Source organism: Hermetia illucens, chromosome 6, assembly GCF_905115235.1.
Source record: "Hermetia illucens chromosome 6, iHerIll2.2.curated.20191125, whole genome shotgun sequence".
NCBI classification, from domain to species: domain Eukaryota; kingdom Metazoa; phylum Arthropoda; class Insecta; order Diptera; family Stratiomyidae; genus Hermetia; species Hermetia illucens.
Window position 1 is genome coordinate 82,586,098 of NC_051854.1, and position 20,867 is coordinate 82,606,964.

Here is a 20,867-nt window from a genome sequence, read left to right on the forward strand (position 1 = left end):
CTACGCATATTGGATAGAAGCGGGACGAAGGTGGTTGCGTATATCGACATCTTGATGATATTGGTGTCAGGGATATTTCCCTTCGATATAAGTGGACTCATGGAAGGAGTGTTGGAAAAGGTGTGCCGGTGGTTCATAAAATGCAGACTTGGCATGAATCCAACCAAAACCTATTCAGCACCAAGACAAGGGTACCCGAATTCCAACTCAGGCTAAATGAATAAGACTGGCCCTTTCTTTCAATGTAAAATATCTGGGTATAATCCTGGATCCTAATTTAAATTAGAGATAGAATATAGAACTGAGGATTAAGAAGGCCTGTAAGACCTGTATGCAAGACCAACTTTGCAAAGTAATGGGGTCTCCAGACGAGGATAGTTCTCTGTATGTACACAGCCTTGGTTCATCCCATTCTAACGTGCGGTTCAACGGTGCGGTGGTAGGGGCTGATCAAAAAATTCAATAGAACGAAGCTTAATAGGATCCGACCACATGTGCGGATGCTACCAATGCTCTGCAGTCCTGCCCGGCAGATGCTCCCACTGTATTTCTCCATCTCCTTTCCGTAGACTTTCACATTAAATATGCTGTAGCGTGCAGTGCCGTCAGACTACGTGAGTCCGGTTGTTGGACAACGAAGCCATGTGGCCATAGAGGAAGTAGAAGGTCTATGGAGTCAGGGCGGGAGTTTTCTCGAATACAAACAGTATAGTCGTACGATCACGCAGGATTCGCCAGTGTATTCCAAGTAGAAGTAAAAGCGATGCTGGAAGCCAATCGAAAGTTGCGGCATGCACCGAGCCCCAAGCGCACGATAGCAATTCTGACCGATATCGAAGCGACTATTAAGACCTTGTACTCAGTCAGGACATCCTCCAAAGTGGCGGTAGGGGCTCTGTTTTTACCAGTCCCTCGAGGAGTACAGTCTGTGTCCCGCTGACGACAGTTAAGGAGGGATCTTCTCGCACTACGTAGCTGCCACAAACTTGAGATTGCGAAGGCTCAACACTTGCGTCAAGGCAAGGAAGATTTGACCCGACTATAACAAAATCCGGTCGCGAAAGCTCTTGTGCCTGACACGTGTAAATACAAACGAGATTACGACAGTCATGTCGCCAGATATAGCATAACCTGCAATTCGCGGAGAAGAAGGAGAAATTCCCTCTCCAGCTAGAGCCAGGTTACGGTCAGCTTTTAACAATCTCAGACAGATCTCTAGTTGCAGGGTAGGAGAGCTGCTTTCCTTCGTGAATGCTATGGGCTGTCTATGAAGATCTAAGCCGGCTTGACTCTGCTCCTTGCTCTTACCACCACAATCATGGTCTTCGAAGTTATTGGCGTGAAAATGGTGCACCACAACGCTAACCAAGCAGTGGCATAACACGTCATTATCACATTCGAAATTCGAGGATAATTATGATCGATGATGGGTTGCACTAATCGTGGAATAGTCATGTAATTCACGCTAACGAAAATTTACTTGACCAGCCAAAACAACGGTGCTTGATACGCTGAATGGTGATTTGAAAACTGCGCGACTCCATCCAGATCAGGTCTTTGACCGAGCAAAATGATGCAACCGATCAAAATCATCCGATTCCGCTTCTGAAAAGGAACAAAGGTTGAAGAAGAAGAACCAGTGCATTTGAAAATGGTAAAATTCTGAATGATAAAGTTGAAAACTAAATATTTGCATATTACTCTATAAACGGTTTTATTGAAAAATCGCAGAGCCAGTTAAAAGAGGAGGTAGTAAATTAATAATAAAAATACTTTATTGATAGCTAATAGCCTTATGATCTTTTTAAAAACTCATAATTTGAAACTCGAGGCATTTGTTCAAAAGATACAGTCGATGGGTAACGAATTATTATTCCGAAGGGAAGGGAATAACTTACACACGGAAATAAGAAGGAAGGCGGTTCGAGGGCCTGATCCAATTGAATTATTGCGTCAGCTATTATTATTTTTGTTATTATTTATATATTTGTAAGAGAAAATAAAGGAAAAGACGTGAAGCGATAAGTTGTTGGATGCGGGCGCTTTCAAATTTCAAATGCTGATCGCAACGAAATCGATGACGAGAGTGGAAGACGGGCAATCTGGAGAAAGAAGTAGATGATTTCATAATAAAAAGCAATGAAATTTGAAGATGACGATGTCTACAAGACGGAACTCGAAGATGGCTATTTTGTTGGAAATGAAAGAGCAAAATTCGGAAACATAGTTCCCAGGACAAGGGTGACGGAATTCAGCAGGGTGTATTCTCCGGAAGTTTTGGCGAGTATAATCTATACTAAAATTTGAAATCGAAAAGCTAGTTCAGTTGAAAATATTGAAAAACAGTTTAAAGTTGCACTCCCTCACGCAGCAACGGCAAGTGCATATTTAAAAACATATATTTTATCCTATCATATGTAGATATTGAATTTCATTGTGTAAACAGCAACAAACCCATAAGCCATTGATAATTTTTTTTTATCAATGAAACAACGGATGTGTGATCTATCTGACACCTAATAAACACTAAAAAATTAAACAGTTTTTATATATATACAACCTGAAAGAGTAAATTATATAGGCTCCATTATCAAATAATAATACGATTTATAAAACCATCATCATCAAATGCTAAATGTCCTTTTCAGGATTAATTTAAAACTATAAACCATTGAAATCCTAAAAACAATCAAATATAATACATAACCAACAAATGATAAAACCCTGGGAAGCTTCTGTCTTATATGTAGATTAAAAACAATCACATCTTACAGCTTATAAACAAGGTGAATGAACTAGATCGATAAAAAATTAAAGATAACATTTAACATTGAAGATATGTAATCCTGAAATGTCTTTCTATTATTCATTTATATTCTTCCATATCCCTTTTTGAATAGCAGGGTCAGCTTTCATATTTTGATATGAAAAAACTCGTTGGACCTTCTCCATCAAATTATGCCTTAGAAGCCTTCAATTGTCAATTTCCCTTCTTTATAAAAACCTGATGAACTCGCTGAGCTTCTCCAACCTCTAAAATAGTTAACCATTGATATTTCAACGGCGATAGCCTTATATAGACGTATTATTCCTACTTATATATATTCAAACGAAATGATAAAATTTCAATTTAACCAAATATTAAAAGAAAACGAAAACAATAAAAATTAGAAGTAGTTCGAATAAAGCAGCGGAAGTTGCACAGAACAAGCATCTCAAAATATTAGTTGGAGCTCAACACCAAATAGAAAGAAATGTAAATATAAAGAGAAATAGTGCAAACCAAGATGAAAATTAATAAAACAGCAACAAATTCAAACATTTTTATTACAGAATATCGCTTTAATGTCTTACATTATAAATATTTTGTCATATAAGTATGCAAAACTAAATTTAACAATAACACTTCAAGAATTATAACGAAAATATTGAATTGTATTCAATACTTCTACATAAAAGCCTTCGTAAGGCGAATATATACAAATAATCCTTCCAGAAACATTTATCTAGTGAGCAATTCTTATAAGTGCAATAATGCATAAAACTAGTGAATATCTAATTTTAAGTCTACCTAGCGTAAATATGTTATTCTATTCATGATCCGAAGGCTTATTTTATTGTGTTTGTTCTAATGAAATGATATTCATAGACGGCAAGATTGCACATTATTCTTTACGTCAGACATCGACACAGAACTATAATTGCAATAAAAAACCCAATAAGCGTCATATCTAGCAGAATTGCAACAGATAACATTGCAACGTTTAAGCAACAAATATACGAAAAACATAATAAGTGTAGAGCTACGTTTAAATCATATAGAGTACATACATGTGCTGTGGATAGAGCTGACAATACTTACGAGTGTATCAACCACCTTAACTACACACATTTTCCATCACATGTTTACATTATGTGATGTTGTAGCAAAACTTGGTGTTTATCAACAAACAGTACAAAAACACAATAGAGAAATACATGGAAAATAAAAAGAGATAGAGATAATATATAAATCTACTATAAAGTTTAGCAACACTGAAAGATATTTGGAAATTTTCCCAAACACAACACCCACAAAATCCACTCTAAAAGTTCAACAATTTATGTACACCACTGTAAGCGTGAAGCTCAAAGGAAAACCTGGACATCGCAACAATATCAAGCGAAATTTCGAATGAACGGAAACACCAAATTCATATGATTTTCTTTATTCGATTTGTTAGTATGGTATATTGGGTAATGCTGTGGATAACTATAAGGCTAAAATTATTAATAAGCATCGATAATCATAAAAAAATTATTAAAGCAAAAATACAACAAATATGTTCACCCTTGGTGCAAAAAAAGTGCACAATCTAACAATATTCGTTCTATAAAAATAAAACTGTAATTTAGTAATACTTTTTTGTCCCAATTAATAGCAAATAAAAATTCGATAGATACGAAGCTAAGCCTAGATTATGGAGACCCTGGGTTAGATGCTAACGGCTATTTTTTTATATTCAAGCTAAAAGTACCATCATCTGACTTTTCACTCCTAATCAAACAAATAAAATAAATGTTTGGATGAGCAACGCAAAAAAAAAAAGTGAAAAAAATGTTAGTTGCTTTTGGTTAGAAATAACTATAAATTTGTGATAAAACAAAAGCAAAAGCAAAAGAAAAGCTGAAAATAGATACACTCTGAGTTCAAATCTTTTAATTTACCTGGAATATGTTGTACTCGCGTTTTCAACAGAAAAACTTGATTGTTGTACCAAAACATATTTTTGCACGAACTAAAACAAAAACATGAAAAATAATTACATTTACTTCCAAAATTTCCATTTTTAAAAATAGCATGATTTAAAGAATATTAAAATTTGAAAATAGTATGAAGGTGATCCGATAAGTAATATACTTCATACACTTAAATGAAGAACGGGGGTCTGAAATCTTTTTCTAGGAATTATTCTTCTTTTTTTTCTTCAGCCTTTGTTCCGTTCACAAGCAGGGTCGGCTCGTCGTGATCGGTTTTGCCATTTGGCTCTATCGAATGCCTGATCTGGGTGCAATCTCGAGGCTTTTAAATCGCGATCCAGGGTATCAAGCCACCGTTGTTTCGGCTCGCCTTTTGGTCGTTTACCATTGACTTCGATGTTCAGACCAATATTGGTAAGTGAATTCTCGTTAGCACGAATTGCGTGACCATACCATCGAAGACGCCTTTTTCGCAATTTTTCCACGATCGGTGCAACCCCATAACGATCGCGGATATCCTCATTTCGGATGTGATCTAAACGTGTGACGCCACTAGTCCAACGTAGCATCTTCGTCTCCATTACCGCAAGACGCCGTTCATTGTCTTTTATGGTCGGCCAACACTCAGAACCACAGAGAGCGACTGGACGGACGACATTGCGGTAAATTTTAGATTTGAGACGTTCGTTGATACGTCGATCACAAAGGATACCAGTTGTGGAACGCCACTTCATCCAGGCTGCGTTAATGCGTGAAGCCATTTCATAACACAGTTCTCCATTGGCTAATAGCGTTGACCCGAGGTATTTAAATCGCTCAGATCTGGGCAGATCATTGCCGCTGACAGTGATTGTGCCTGTTTCAAGGGGATCGGTTGTCAAAAATTCAGACCGTGTTGCATGAGGTGATCATTCCATTTTATGACAAGTTGCTCGAGATCATTTTTGCTATTAGACACCAGGAAAACATCATATGCATAAAGCAATGTGTAGGGAACTGGACGTTAGATGTCCCGTGTGACGGTGTCCACAACAAGAACAAAGAGAAGTGATGAGAGGGCGCTTCCTTGATGAACACCAATAGAGACACGAAGCGGTTTTAATACACCCGCCACATTTCAAACTTTACTTTTCAGATCGTGGTAGAGCAATTGAGCCCAGCGCACGGGTTCTTCTGGCACTAAGTGTTGTCGTAACGCATACCAGATGAGTTCGTGTGGCACACGGTCAAACGCTTTCTCTAGATACAGAAATGCAATGTAAAGATGGCGATGTTTCTCACGGGGTTTCTCCATGAGTAATTGCGCAGCGTGTATTGCGTCAGTAGTTCCGCAGTTTTTGACAAATCCGGCTTGATTCACGGTTATTTCAAAATTACGCCAATCATCAAATCCTAAAGAAAAATATTGAAAATTGATCGTGCCCATTTACCAATATATAAGCGCAACTCCACTAAAGTGACGACATGTACTTGCATGCCTCTCTGTGATAGCCCGAATGGAAATTGTGAGGGATCTTTTGGACACTTCAATTTCTCTCATGTCATGTACAAAACTTCACGTATCTTATGCTAAGAAATGAAAACGCGCAATAAATTACAAAAATAAACGGAAAGTCAAATTGGTAAAAACAAAAGACCGGCTCTACCGCCTTTGTAGAATTGGAAAGCTTGCGATCCATAAGGCGTGATCGGAAATCCGGGACGGACAGCATTCTTATCTGATGCTTTTCCCGGCTTAGGAGTCGGTGAGGCACGGCGGGTTTGCAGTCAATTACTAAAAATTACAGTAATGTACTATTATTTACTTTATTTGCACAGATACCGGAACGAAGAGTATTTCGGAGGCTAGCCTGTTTTTTTTTTTGAAATTTTTCGGTTGGGCGTTGATCACTTTCGACAATCGCACTTCCCACCTTTCCAAGAGTTACCAAAACTAAGACTGGCGCCGAAATGTACTAACCGAGAGCTTTCATTTGATACCCCATGACTATATTTGGTGAAAAAGCAAATAACACCCGCCTTTTTCGTATACGGGGACCCCCATTCAATTCGATGTAGAATGATGTAACCCACTGTATGCGTGAGCGTTCACAGTTCCCACCTTTCCATCAAATTTGGTGTTAATCACTATATCGTTTCCGAGAAAAATGCGTGTGACAGACAGACACACAGGCAGGCAGGCAGACCGATGTGCGATCTAACTGAAGGAAGAAAACGACAAAAATTTTCCTTATAGCGGATTGCAGACAAGCAAAGCAAAAAGAACGTGAAAACACGTCTTGGAGAGCACCTGAAGGAAGCAGAATTGGCGGTGAAAAGGGGGTGACCGTCTTCAGATCGTAGGTAACGAAACATATCGCGTTAAATAACCACGTGGTTTCCAGGGAGAACGCAAGATGCGCAAAACACGTAAAAAATGTAAGGGAATTAGATGTGACTAATAGAACCCCGAATGTCGCATTTCTCAACAGGGATTAAGCCAACGCATACTCCTGGCTTTTCAAATTAATTCCGTTCCATCGACGAGACAAGTAATCGGGGAAAAGGAGTGAATGAAGATTTAATCACGGGCGCCGTACTCCTTAATTCGGTAGAGATTTAGGTAGATCTTGCATCTACCAGTATGAATAAACTGAACCATGCCCACAGTATAGACTGGTACCGTTGCGCTTGTCTCAGCGGGACTCTGATTGTGGTTACAAAATCAATCCGCGTCTTAAGTCTACGAGACAAGTGGTCACGTAAAACCATAGGAACGTATCTGTTGGAAATCGTATCACGCCAGCCTACTCCAATGATATATCGTAAACAAATTGTTACGAAGACTTAGAGCTTTTGAGTAACAGTGGCGGTCATTTCCCCTGTACTACTCCCATACAGAAACATAGAATACTAGCATAGGACAGTCTCAACTTAATCTTGATGTTGTGATAACTGCATTTCCAGATTTTAAACAAGAAGCGAAAGCGGATATCACATTGTTAATGTGTCGAGCAACATGCAGTTTGGTGCCACCGAGATATACAAATTGATCAACACCTTTGACGGGCAGCGCATCAGATCGGCAGATTGCGATGACTCGTCAAACTGAGAACCTGGCTTTTATTTATATTCCAAAACCAATTCCCCTTTATCACGACGAATATGCGCAATATGCTCACCATTACACCCGATGGTGTAATGGGTCGCCATTACACTCTTTCCAGATGTGACCGACGATCTGCATGGCACTCGAGAGAAGAGCATTTTTTTGGTGGTTCAGTGCTCATCGATTTTCTCAGGCGGGCTAATCAATGTATCTGTCGTCCGACCAGCAAGATAGCTATCCTACTGTCGAGTGACGGCTGGATCATACAGACAATTGATGTTGAACTTGGAGGTCGCAGTTCGCCAACCCTGTAAGATGTGGCGGACGCAACACGCAAACGAAAGTAAGGGATCATCAGATATGACTCCTTTCGAGACCCAATAGACCTCATGGCAAGTTATTTGCTTGAACAATGTGTCACCATGCCTTACCATCACCGTTACGATCGCCCAAACGGCATTTCCTCATCACATGTCCCAACAAGACGTTGTCAGAACCCCCTTGGCATTCAAATCACCCATAGTGATCACAATATCACCTTCAGGAAACTTCTCCTGAACTGTGTGTATTTGATCGTAGAAACCATCCATCTCCACTATATTGGAAAACATTGTTGGGAGATAGCATATCCGGTTTGGAGAAAGCGCGCATTCGTGCGACCCTTGATACCGTTATCGGGGAGCGTGCGCACATTCCAGAAACCAATCATAATCCATCTTCGATAACCAAAAGTTTTCAATGTGAGAGGTAGAAATTGCTATCCCTTTTAAACAGTGCCGGTGTTAGATAGGCCTTGCATCAACTGGCATGGATGCTGAGCACGCACTCAGTATAAACCAGTACCGCTGGGCCAGTCACGGCGGGACTTTGATTGGGGTCTCCAAATCAATCCGTGTCCGAGGAGGACTATGGGATTATGACCTCACGACAAGTACTCACGTTAGATCCCCTGGACCTTGATCCCTTTTAGTCGTCTTTTACGAAAAACAGAAAAGACTTTGAGTGTATTTTTAAGGCCCCAACTAATAAGGGGATGTCACATACAAACATCTGTCTGTTGCCATAGACGGACCTTTGTCTGACTCAGATGCAGCCATGTATGCAGCCTGTATTTTGGCTGAAACCGATACCAGCATTTGTCTGTTTGATATCTAAGAGAGGCAGATGATACAAATGTTCGTTTGAAACAGACATTTATCTGCTACAGACGCAGTTATTTATCTGTCTGTTGCTTGCATCAGTCGCAGATATTCGTTTGTCTGTTGTCTGAAACAAATACAGGCATTTGTCGAAACCAAGCATAACTTAGTAATATGTTGTGTTGCAAATATACCGAGGATTATTTTTTTAGTTTCGTGTCGTATAGTTCGCAGTGAATGTTCCTAAAAGTGTCGTGAAGCGTGATTATTGAGATGCTATGAGCAATAGGTACACTATAACTATAAAAGGGGCGCAATAGTTCTTTAAGGACGCGGTGCGACTTACCCTTAACAAAATAATAATAATTTGCAGTTTCAAGACAATCGATTCGCAGATTCAACATTTGGGACAATTTTCATAATACATGTTCAGTGTTTCTCTGTTTAATATCTAAGAGAGAGGGAGTTAAAATTGATGCTGTCATCCATATTTACGCACGTACATGTTAGCTGAAGTTTATATATATATGGCTGCCATTCCCTTGGTGGGGTATAGTACGTCAACCACACTTATGCGTCATCGGTCGCGGTTACCTGAAATGCAGGTATGGTGAAGCAGATAACCTTCTACAGGTGGTACAAAGCATTCGAGGAGGATAGAGAATGCGCCACAGACGAGCAGCATGCAGGGCATTCCTCTATATCTTGCACCGGTGTTTTGATCAATACAGTTGATGTTGTTATCAATCGTAAACACCCACGGGTTACTATTAGGAGACTTACTTAATACCTTAACATTTCAATTGAGCCCGCCTGATCCTAACTTGGTCATACGACGAGTTTGTTGCAGATGGGTGCCAAACCTAGCATAGCAAATGTATTTCCATGTGTCAAGGGTTGTTATTTCGGTTCAGTGAGGAATCAAACGATTTAATGAATAATCGAAATATAACTGGGAATAAATCTTGAATGTTCCACTATGATCGTGAATCAAAACACTGGAATTTTCAATGGAAAATAGCATCGTCCCCTTCCCCAAGGTGAGCCGCAGTACCAGTACAGGAGCTTGCAGAAGACGGCATTTCAGAAGATTGCATTTCCAAAGTGGCAGGATCTATGGTGAAAGGCTATAATAACTGAGGGGGATTACATGGAAAGAAAAAAACATGATGATTTAGAAGATTCACTAAAGGAGAATAAGGAAAAGCAGAGACTACACAATAATGCAATACTGGTTTGGGTTTGGGTTGGGCTTTAATAACTGCTCCAAATCGCTTTGGCATGCCTCCGATAAGTTTATCTAGTTATTGCTAATCAATCTTGTCCCACATTTTTTTTTTGCAAAACTCATCATCTCACTTCTGGGATCTCCTCAAATGCAGGTGGATCCAGTCTTGGAGCCGACCATTTCACTTGACGCAGAACACTAGAGGACGAGTTAGGGAATCTCGAAGCCCTGGGGGATCTGAAGCGCATTTCAGTAAACCGCGAACGATAGCACATCTGTGTGGTTGACGCGCTATATCCCACGGAAGGGAAAAATAGCAACCATATATGTATTTAGCGGGCTAGAAAGTTCTTTCTATATAATCCACCGCACGCATTATTTGATTTTTTCAACATAATTTTTCATACTTATTGGCTTTGAAACAGTCAAAGAGCCTCCACCAAATTTAAAAACTTGTATATTGCGATCACGTAGCCTTAAGCGGAGCCACCAAATCTGAGTTCTTCTATCAGATACTAGACGATCAATTTTAATTTTATCAGATTGTAGCTTTCTAATTTCGTTGCGACCTTGCAAAAGAAAATCAGACTGTTTCATGATACTCTCGTAAAAGTAGCTTCTTAGCTTTTGCTTTGACTTTCATCATTCCAGTTTTACGCCACCGAAAAACTGTAGAATTAGATACACTCACACCGAGTTCTCTTTAGTTTTACATTGCCTTTCACTAAAGACAATCATTTGAGGTGAATACCGCTCATATCTAAAGGAAAAAAATCACCTAGTAAAATTCAGGCCGAAGCTCAACAAGATTGTGTTTCAAAAATTGAGGGAGTCCTGAGCCCGTCATCCACTTTGTTCTAGTTATACTTAATTAATACATATGTTGTGTTTTTGAATTTATATAAGGGAGCAGATATGACCTTGTAGCAACTTCGGTTATGCTACTCCCAGGGCAAAGATGAGGCAGCGTCTAAAGAGTTTCCTCTCTGCCCTGGACGAAACCACGAGTCACACAATTTTGCAATTTAAGTGAAGCAACAAGACAACTGCGCTCTCTGGCAGACTCCGGGGTTTCCAGGCAGTAATTATGTTTATATTTCTTCTTTGAAGTCTGTTGAATCTGCAGAATATGCCAATATCTCCTAACAACATAGAACGTACAGCACGTCCATGCATCTCCCGGAGAAGCCTATGCTCCTCCTCTAATGTTCTGTGTCATGTGCCTTGATTTTAAAGCTGCTGAGAACATAAAGTGCCTAAGTAATATCTTTCTGTTCGTGATATTTACCACTTTTGATGTTTTACTTATCATCTGCACGATGGTGAAAAGTACGCTTCCATTGGCTATGTTATTTTTAATTTGAAAAATATATACGACTATGCAAAAAGTCAAAATGTTGAACAGAGATCCACACATAAGTATGTGTGTAATGTGAGCTGAATATCCTCAATTAAGATAAATATATGCACGTACTCAATGGGAATACCTAATTGATAGGTTTATACTTGTTTGAACGAGACGGAGATATTTGTTTGAGCCAGTCACGATATAATAACAGCGTTTTAAGTATGGATATTAGTCTTACAAATAAAGAAACAGCTTCAGGGCACAGTGGATCTCCAAGCAGCACGGGATAAGCTAAGATAACTCCATACTTTGCCGAACCTTGTAAATTCCACATTAAACTTCAAACTTTGCTATCCAGACCGATAGCCACTCGGACAAGATTTTTCTGGTCACTACAATTGAGTTCTTTTATTTTCATTCACTTTCCATAAAAAAGTTTTGAATGCTTGATTACCGCCCATACTAAATATCTAGCTATTCTTGAAGCAATGTAAATTCCTGTTAGTTTCTTCTACTTTTTCTTCAGCCCCGCTTGTGAACGGGATCACAAGCACGGCTGGTCGTGATAGATTTCACCATTTTGTTTTATTAAAAGCTTGATCTGGAAGAGGGGCTTTCAAATTCCCATCTAGCGTATCAAGCCGCCATTGTTGCAGCCGCCTTTTGGTCGCTTACTATTTCAGACCAATTCTGGCAAGTGAATTCCCGTTAGCGTGAATTACGTGACTATACGAGCGAAGGTGCCTCTCTCACAACATTTACAGGATCGGTCCAACTCCTCATTTCGGATGTGATCAAAGCGTGTCACGCCACTAGTCCAAAGCAACACCTTCGTCTCCATTACCGCAACATGCCGTTCATTGTCTTTTATAGTCGGCCAGAACCATAGAGGGCGGCAGAGCGTTCATACTTCGAACACAAATTATATTAGTTGTGGAACGTCACTTCATCCAGGTAGCACTAATGCGTGAAGCAATTTCATAACACAGTTCTCCATTGGCTGATAGCATTGAACCGAGATATTTAAATCGCTCAGTTCTGGGCAGGTTACTGCCTGTCTCACGGGAATCGGTGGTGAAAAATTCAGTTTTATACAGATTCAATCTGAGACAATGTTGTATGAGGCAATCATTCCATTTTTGGACAAGTTGCTCGACATTATTTTCGCTATTAGCCCCAGAAAAACATCATCTGAATAAAGCATTGTATAGAGCGCTGGACGTTGGATGTCCCTAGTCCCTAGTTTGACTAGTTCGGCAGTTCATATCAAATCCGGCTTGATTCACGATTATTTCAACGATTTCGCGAATACGCTTGTCAAGAATGCGTTCAACAATCTTCATGGTATAGGAAGGTAACTGGATCGGCTTTGCAATCAGTGAAAATCGTAAAATGTCGGCGTCTTATGAGTATATAGTCGATTTACAAAGTTAATAGTGCAATCAACTGATATAATGGTGAGCTTCATCAGCTGGTCATCAAATCGTTCGGCGTCACGGACACGATCAGAGATGGCAATGCCAACACCATATTGAGTGTGTGGGCTACCAAAATAGAGAAGTTTATAGCCATTTGTACCGCATGCTATGACATGGATTCTATGCGGCAGCTTTTTGCATTAGACCATCAGGTTTCTTGTAGAGCGCAGATATTAATGCGCCTTTTCCGAAGGGCTCTTGCGAGTTCCTTGGTCTTTTCAGTAAGGCTGCCAATATTTAGCGTGCAGACACATATTTGCTTTGCTTGGACTAACTTATTACTGAGTTTCCTCCTTTGAAAAGCATCAATTATCATTCCACGACTCTTGGGTATATACCTACGATTTGCTTCCAAAAAATCACAATTTTATTTGTAATGTTGCGAAAGAGGACGATGTAATTCTCCAGCCATCCGGACTTTCTCTCCTAATCCTCTTAGAATTTCTAAAACGTTTACTCATAACACGTTCACAGTTCTCCATTATACAATATGTTTTCATAAAACTCAATCTAACTTCGTTAAAAAACGAATACTACACTTACCGACGCGTCCAATAATTTTCTATTTCCCATGAATGCAGCCATATGTATCACAAGATATATATTGAAGAGGAGATACAAAATTGAAAATATCACTAAAAAATAGAGAGTCATTTGTCAAACACATTATTCAAATTAATTTCCTCTTTCAAATATATCTTACCAACAAGCGCCCAAAAACCATCAGATAAATTCGAAGTCTCAACTTGATTAGCAACAAAATATAAATTAATGGTAATAACAAGAATCGTAAGCAGGATTGCAACAATTTTATTTCCTCTGAAAATTAAATATTTTTAATACGAAAAAACGTCAATATCTTCAAAAAATACTTACATTCCGTTAACAAATTCCCCCATAATATTATAACTCGATGAAAACGCTATAGTAGGTATAGCTGCAAATGGCAACTGCAAGGACATCACAGCATTTAAAATATCATTCATTCCACTCATTTGTTCGATTGAAGTGAAAAATGCCACACAGAATGTTGGGATAATGGCAATCATTCGGGTGACTAAAACCCGCTTCCATCGGGCCCATTGCAAATTCAAAAAACCTTCCATTGCGAATTGGCCGGCATATGTCCCAGTCATTGTAGAACTTTGCCCAGCGGCTAGAATACCAACCGCCCAAATGTACATAGCTGCAGCTCCAAATGTGCATCCGAGGAACAAGCCACCTTTGTACAAGTCAGCGTCGACTGTTTCGTTATTATGAGTGAATGAAATTACCGCATCATCGTACATCGATTGATTTACGCATACATCAAGCTGTGTTAAAAAATGAGTAAATATTGTGTTAATATGTTAAAAATTTATAAGCATAAATTCTTGAAATAAACAATAAATTGATTCTTTAATCGATATGACTGAGAATGCACTCAATAGACCTAACACAACCTTCATAATAATTTTATGATTGCGTGCCAGTTTTAACAAATTTTATATGAACGCTTACCACTTGATTATTTGTTTTTCCATACAATCCATGTGCAAATACTGCTACAACGAATAAATTAATAATAAACGAAACAAATAGTGCCACGCATGCCTCAACAAAGAAGTAAAAGTTAGCATCACGTACTTTGGATGGTTGACGACGATCGACATCACGCGACTAAAATAATAACAAAATTCAATTCAAAGCCAACCTTCGAAAATTCGATGATTTACCTTTACGAGTGCTGAATGCAAGTATAAGTTATGCGGCATGATGACGGCCCCGATAATTCCAACCGCTTGTAAGAGGTCTTTAGAACTGCAATTGCTACACCATGGGATGAACATTCCTTTGACTACTTCGACCTGATCTGGTGCCGAAACAACATACTGAAAGAAATTAAATGCGGAAAACATCGTGAAAATCAGCGTTTCTTTTCATTCCAAATAAAACTGTCTATGAAAATTCTAATCACAAATCTTATTTTTGAAAAAGCATTTAAAATGAAACACAATTGCGGCCAGAAAAGGATCTCCCGTACTCTGATTGCGATAAATAAGATCATACATATATGATAGGCGATGATTCTCTAGTTGACATAAGCGCGGAGGTCTTGGTTCTCCTCGGTACCAGATCGAATAACTTATTACCATAGCAGCTAAAATGAGCGACAGCAAACTCCAAGTAGATGTGAGTCTTGGCTCGGGTAGGACTTTTTCGTGGTGTTTCATTTTAGTGGACATCAGCATCCCTACATTAGGCCCAGACTTCCTGTATCACTATGGGAGGCTGGTGGATATGTAGCATTAGTCCCTGATAGACCCCACGGGTCTTCAGGGAACATTACAACCTGGTCCAACAGCAACGCTCTTTTAATTTTGGGATATGAGGGAACCTGAGTAAACATCCACTTAATGTTGGGTCGGACCAAATGGAGAGCAACTTATTTTCACGTTTGATGGTCCACAGACCCCTCGTTTGGCGCATAGTACCCAAGTATACAAAAGAACAATGACTAACGATTCCGTTCAGGGCAAAGACAACTCATCAGATACTGCCTCAGCTCTACCCAGGGAGCAGCGTGACCAAAACAGGTGAAAAACGCTCCTTTTTATATAATCGCAACACACAGCAAGAGTGCGAATTATCTCCAAGTTTAAACCGCCAGCATCAACACTATTGACTTTTAAATTTTCTCAAAGATGCGTACCATCCCATTCGCTGTAGCGTAAAAAGTGTTTGAACAACCACTCCATCTGATCCCCAAAATTAATAGCTAATAACGACCTTGTAGAGATCACCTAAATGCTCATACGATTCCCCGTTCCTTTCATCCAAGACTTTGTGTTTTCTCTAGCTTGGATCTCCCCAAGACATACTATCTGTAATTCCCGAAGATAATTCAAAGACAGTAATTTGCTCATCCTTCGCACTCTTTGTGTTCACACAGGGGAATCCGGCAATGCAAGGGTTTCCGCTAATAGTCTTTCGACCTCCCATTGTATAGCAAAAAAGGTGTGTCCTTGGCGTCTCTCAACAAAGAGTACTACATACTATTCTACACAGATGATGTTGATGAGAAACGATCCCAAGGACGTGCGAAGCTCCAATGGCTTTATACGCTAGACGGTGATTTGAGAAAGAAGTGCCACCAAACGAGATAGAGAAGAAGAAAATATATCCAGGATTGATGTAAAGTCCAAGTATGATATTGCACTTCAAACACGTCTACGCGCCATCGTTGTTGATTTTGGGTAAAGAGTTATAATTCTCTTCTTGCTTTGCAGGGAAATTTACATATTTTTCATTTGTTAATTAATACGTAGTCAATTCTAGGATGAATCAATTAACTACTGAGATTTTAGCACGGTACAACGCAAATACAACAAATGAGTCCTAACCATAACCAATACTATTTGTGGCGTATATCGTTATACGTGATGCTTCACAATAGTGTGGAATACCCACGGAGATAATATACTCCTTGAGCCCATCATCGGTGTCTTTCTTCTAGTTAGCCACAAAATAACTTTTCAGTTGTCAGTTTTCAGCCAAGCGGATAACCGACTTTATAGTTTCAGTACTTTCCGGGAGCACTTTTCTGATTACTGCGGATAATATTGTTATCTCTCCCTTTCTTTCTGAAGGAATAACCCCTGAATAATCATCCGTAACGGGTAGGACGGGTAGACGTTCACGTTTCGATTCAACCAGGCTTGCCTTGGTCCATGCATTATTTCAAAGATCCTCCTAGGATACGCTTCGCAAATACTCTGGTAGTCTAAATCCCTACCTTTGTTTTCGTTCCCAGTTAACACCTATTTTAGTTTTGAACATTTGGCATTCACCAGTCTTGTACCTTTAACCGTCGTTTCCAAAATATCTTTCATGAACCTTTACGGTTAATTCTAGGCAGAACAAAGTTTCACGTTGTCTGTTTAGTTATAGTTGGGATCAATTGTTTAAGTATTTCAATTTAGTTCTACGTCTGTTATTTCTTTGATTTAAATAAAACGATACACCGAATTTAGCTAATTACTAATTTTAATTGAACTTCATTTTATCAAACCACTTAAAAGAACACTTCGATTCGGATAATCGATGAATTTTGTTCGAGGAGAAAGCGTGCTGTGTGTACTTGCCGGTGGTCAAGACAGAAGAGAACGGCTTATCTCCATGCGGTCTTTTCCTGTCCCAACCAACGGCACCTTCTCACCGCGTGGAGAGTTCAGTGCGTCATCTATTTGCTCGCATTCGCAACATTCGAAATAAATTTCGAATGCTGCGAATCCTGCCGTGCCACATACCTATTGTTAGAATCCTCCTTTCCATCGCATAATATAGTCTGTGAGTTCAAGTCGTACTCCTTGCCAATGTGCCCTTCATCTCCAACGCTTTTACATCAAACGACCGCTCCATACCCTTCCCTTTTGCATACTTTTATGGAATATTCATACATGAGGAGAACCGTAAGGAACAAATTCGACGAAGATGAATATTACTAAAATATAGATAATCATTCCCTTCCCCTTCCGCGATCTAGTCAGACCATCCCCCCCCCCCCCATTTGTTATCTTCTCTGAAGGTTTCGGAAGATAACTTTCTCGTTAAGTACTTTTAATAATACTTTTAAATTTTGGCCTAAAATGTTATCTAGGGAACGAAGAGGATAGTGTTAAACGGTCATCTTATGGGTTTAATTGTTCCTCTTTTCCGTGTTTTATTCTTGTGATTTAAAATAATAAAATACCTCCTTTCTACACGAGTTACACCTGCTGGAATGTATTTACATTTCAATTCCGCAAAGATTTTTGGTCAATATCCCCGCATATGGGTTTTTAACATCGTTAACTTCCAAACTCCTTTGCAGTCTTTCTGCTGTTAAATTGATTGCACCCATGGGTTCTTATGAAGGCCAGGCAAAGGTAGCCGACTGCCAAAATTATGGCCCCTTTCGGTGTTGTCTTTATTAAGCGCATTAAAAAAGAATTCCTATAGCTGATCATGATTTCCTTATGATCTGGTTGATTCGATAAACGTTGGCGGCCAGTCGAAACTCAATACCTTGAGGAAAGCTACACAATCGAAAGTGTTCAAAATCCTAATGACATCTTCATAAGGTCTCCATTAGACCACATCTTGCTGATCTACATGAGATTGGATGGGAATCCCACACCCAAGACAGCTTGAAACAGTTTTGAAATTATAAAGGCGCGTTTTTGCGATGTTGTCAGAGTCAATTCGATATCACTGGAATTCACACTCATTCTAGAAAAAGCTATGGAAATGGGTGACGGGCTATAAAAAGCATTTGTGAATAATCATCCAATGCTAGAATAATCTTTGGAAACACGGAAAAAAATATTAGATTTTGATTGTGAAAATGTTGAGTTGACGGAAAGTTGTTACCGTTTATTTTGAAACCTGCAAAGCCCTGTAGGGTAACATTTTCATACTAAAAGATATTGGAAGCTTTATAACCGTAAGATCATGAAGTTAACAAATTGCCATGATAAACTAGAAAGCAGGTAACACTACTTTTGAGTAAACCCAACATGTTTTGATAATTTTTTGCTATTTACTCAAATAAAGCAAAATACTATTATTAATCATTTCCAATCAACCTGCAATGAAGTGTAAAAACAATTTGCACAATAATTCAAAGTACATATTTACAATAGAATATTGCATTTGTGTGTTCATACGCCCATCATGGTGAATCCCAAGAATCTGATTTACATAAAAATCTTTAAGCCACACGCTCATCTGGTCTATTTACTTTGGTGATATAAACTAAGCAACCCACGTTTGCATATAAATGAGCTGCGAAAATCAACTCCAAAGTAGTTTTATTCCGCTACTGAGCACTTGCCTTGGATTTCCCGAAGCCTATCAGTAAGTACTCCAGATAAGGGGGAATTTCAGCTTAAATAAACGGAGTAATTTGTCCAAGCATGACATATTTATCAGCAAGGGTGTAATTAGCAACACAATTGATTCGCATTCAGGGGCATATTTTATCCAGCGGGTATTGATGTAAATCATGCAGGAAACTGTGATTTACATGAAAACTGTATGAACTTTATCTCATCAGGTTTTATGGAAGGATTTGATTTACATGTGTGCTTATTAATGGAAGCAAACCAACTAATAACGTAACATGTATACTTACTTCATAGCCAAACGTAACAGCCATGACAGTGATAAGCGTTCCAAATAGCAATTCTAGTTTCCGCAAACCGTACTTATCTAGAAATAAAAATGTGAATGTGTCTGCTATTGTTATTAGAGTTCCCGCCCATAAAGGAACACTGCAAGTAGCAAAACAAGAACATAAAAAATTATCAGTAATTCGAATCAATGCTGGATTAAAGCTGTATACTCACGTTTTATTCGATAATAAATAAATTGCAATTGCCGTGCCAATGACCTCCTGCATATCCGACCCAATAATTGCAATTTCGATCATGATCCATAATATTAACCTTGGAATTTTCTTATATTGTCTATAACACATTTCAGCTAAATGAAGACCAGTCACAACACCAATTCTAATTGAAAGAAAAGTATAAGAGATTTATTACCACTTATCGTAAATAAATAGAGGAAATTTGGTAGGGGACCCTTACCTTGCTGATAACCTTTGCATAAGTAGGCCGAGAATTGTTGCACCTAAAAGTACCCACAATAACTTATATTTGGCAATTGCTCCACTTTGTAAATCGCTTTCTATGTTTCCTGGATCTAAGTATGCAATGGACATTAGAAACCCAGGTCCGGTGAACGCCCATAATTTCCGGAAACTAAATCCTGTCTGAAAGTAGAAAGAAAATCATTTTAAATCAGAAAACCTTTACAGCTTGAAAATCACCTGAAAGGCATACATAATAATAGAAGAAGTTGAAAATTGGAAGCTCGGTGCTTCAAGTATGAACGATTTTGTGTGATTTGAAATAATAAAAACTTGTTGTTTCTTTTTCGTTGGTGTGAATATTTATTCTTGCAAATCTCGATATTTCGGGAACCACTTGTTCCCTTCATCAGTGCTAACAAGTTGTTAATTTTCACACCAACGAAAAAGACACAAGTTTTTATTATTTCAAATAGTTAATCGTTGGAAACACCGCATAATTTCACTCAGATTTTGTGTATTTCACATGTAAGAATATTGCCTTAAAGGGGGAACCACATTCATCATCATCATCAACGGCACAACAACCGGTATCCGATCTAGGCCTGCCTTAATAAGGAACTGCAAACATCCCTGTTTTGTGCCGAGGTCCACCAATACGATATTCCTAAAAGCTGTCTGGCGTCCGTCATCGATTCCTTCTCAGGCAGGGTCTACCTCGCCTTCTTTTTTTACCATAGATATTGCCCTTATAGACTCTCCGGGCTAGATCATCCTCAACCATTCGGATTAAGTGATCCGTCCACCAAAACCTATTAAGCCGGATTTTATCCACAACCTGACGGCCATGGTTTCGCTCATAGATTTCGTCGTTATGTAGGGGCCAAAAATTCTTCCGAGGATTCTTCTCTCGAACGCGGCCAAGAGTTCGCAATTTTTCTTGCTAAGAACCCAAGTCACCGAAGAATACATGAGGACTGGCAAGATCATCGTCTTGTACAGTAAGAGCTTTCACCCTCTGGTGAGACGTTTCGAGCGGAACAGTTTTTGTAAGCTGAAATAGGCTCTGTTGGCTGCCAACAACCGGACGCGGATTTCATGGTCGTAGCTGTTATCGGTTGTGATTTTCGACCTTAGATAGGAGAAATTATCAACGATCTCAAAGCTGTAGTCTGCTATCTTTATTCTTCCCGTTTGACCAGTGCGGTTTGATGTTGTTGGTTGGTTGGTTTT

General features: G+C 39.1%; 1 protein-coding gene across 18 annotated transcripts in view; it reads right to left on the reverse strand.

The window, feature by feature from the left end:
• LOC119658610 (protein Malvolio) overlaps window positions 1–20,867 on the reverse strand; it is an 84,728-nt gene that overhangs the window by 20,984 nt on the left and 42,877 nt on the right. For 7 of the 18 annotated variants that reach the window (XR_005250252.1, XR_005250254.1, XR_005250249.1 and 4 more), the window contains exons 3-12: window positions 19,633–19,817; window positions 19,390–19,554; window positions 19,176–19,314; window positions 14,737–14,892; window positions 14,522–14,680; window positions 13,898–14,334; window positions 13,725–13,840; window positions 13,565–13,656; window positions 4,708–4,778; window positions 3,863–3,932 (exon numbers count right to left, since the gene is read on the reverse strand). Coding sequence is in view for 8 of the 18 variants with exons in the window: in XM_038066097.1 (XP_037922025.1) it covers window positions 3,899–3,932; window positions 4,708–4,778; window positions 13,565–13,656; window positions 13,725–13,840; window positions 13,898–14,334; window positions 14,522–14,680; window positions 14,737–14,892; window positions 19,176–19,314; window positions 19,390–19,554; window positions 19,633–19,817 (1,554 nt within the window). In the remaining 10 variants the exon portion in view is untranslated. Of the gene's footprint in view, window positions 1–3,308; window positions 3,696–3,862; window positions 3,933–4,192; window positions 4,538–4,707; window positions 4,779–13,564; window positions 13,657–13,724; window positions 13,841–13,897; window positions 14,335–14,521; window positions 14,681–14,736; window positions 14,893–19,175; window positions 19,315–19,389; window positions 19,555–19,632; window positions 19,818–20,867 lie in introns of those variants that run through there. The other 11 variants (XR_005250258.1, XR_005250256.1, XR_005250259.1 and 8 more) reach the window with 4 other exon arrangements.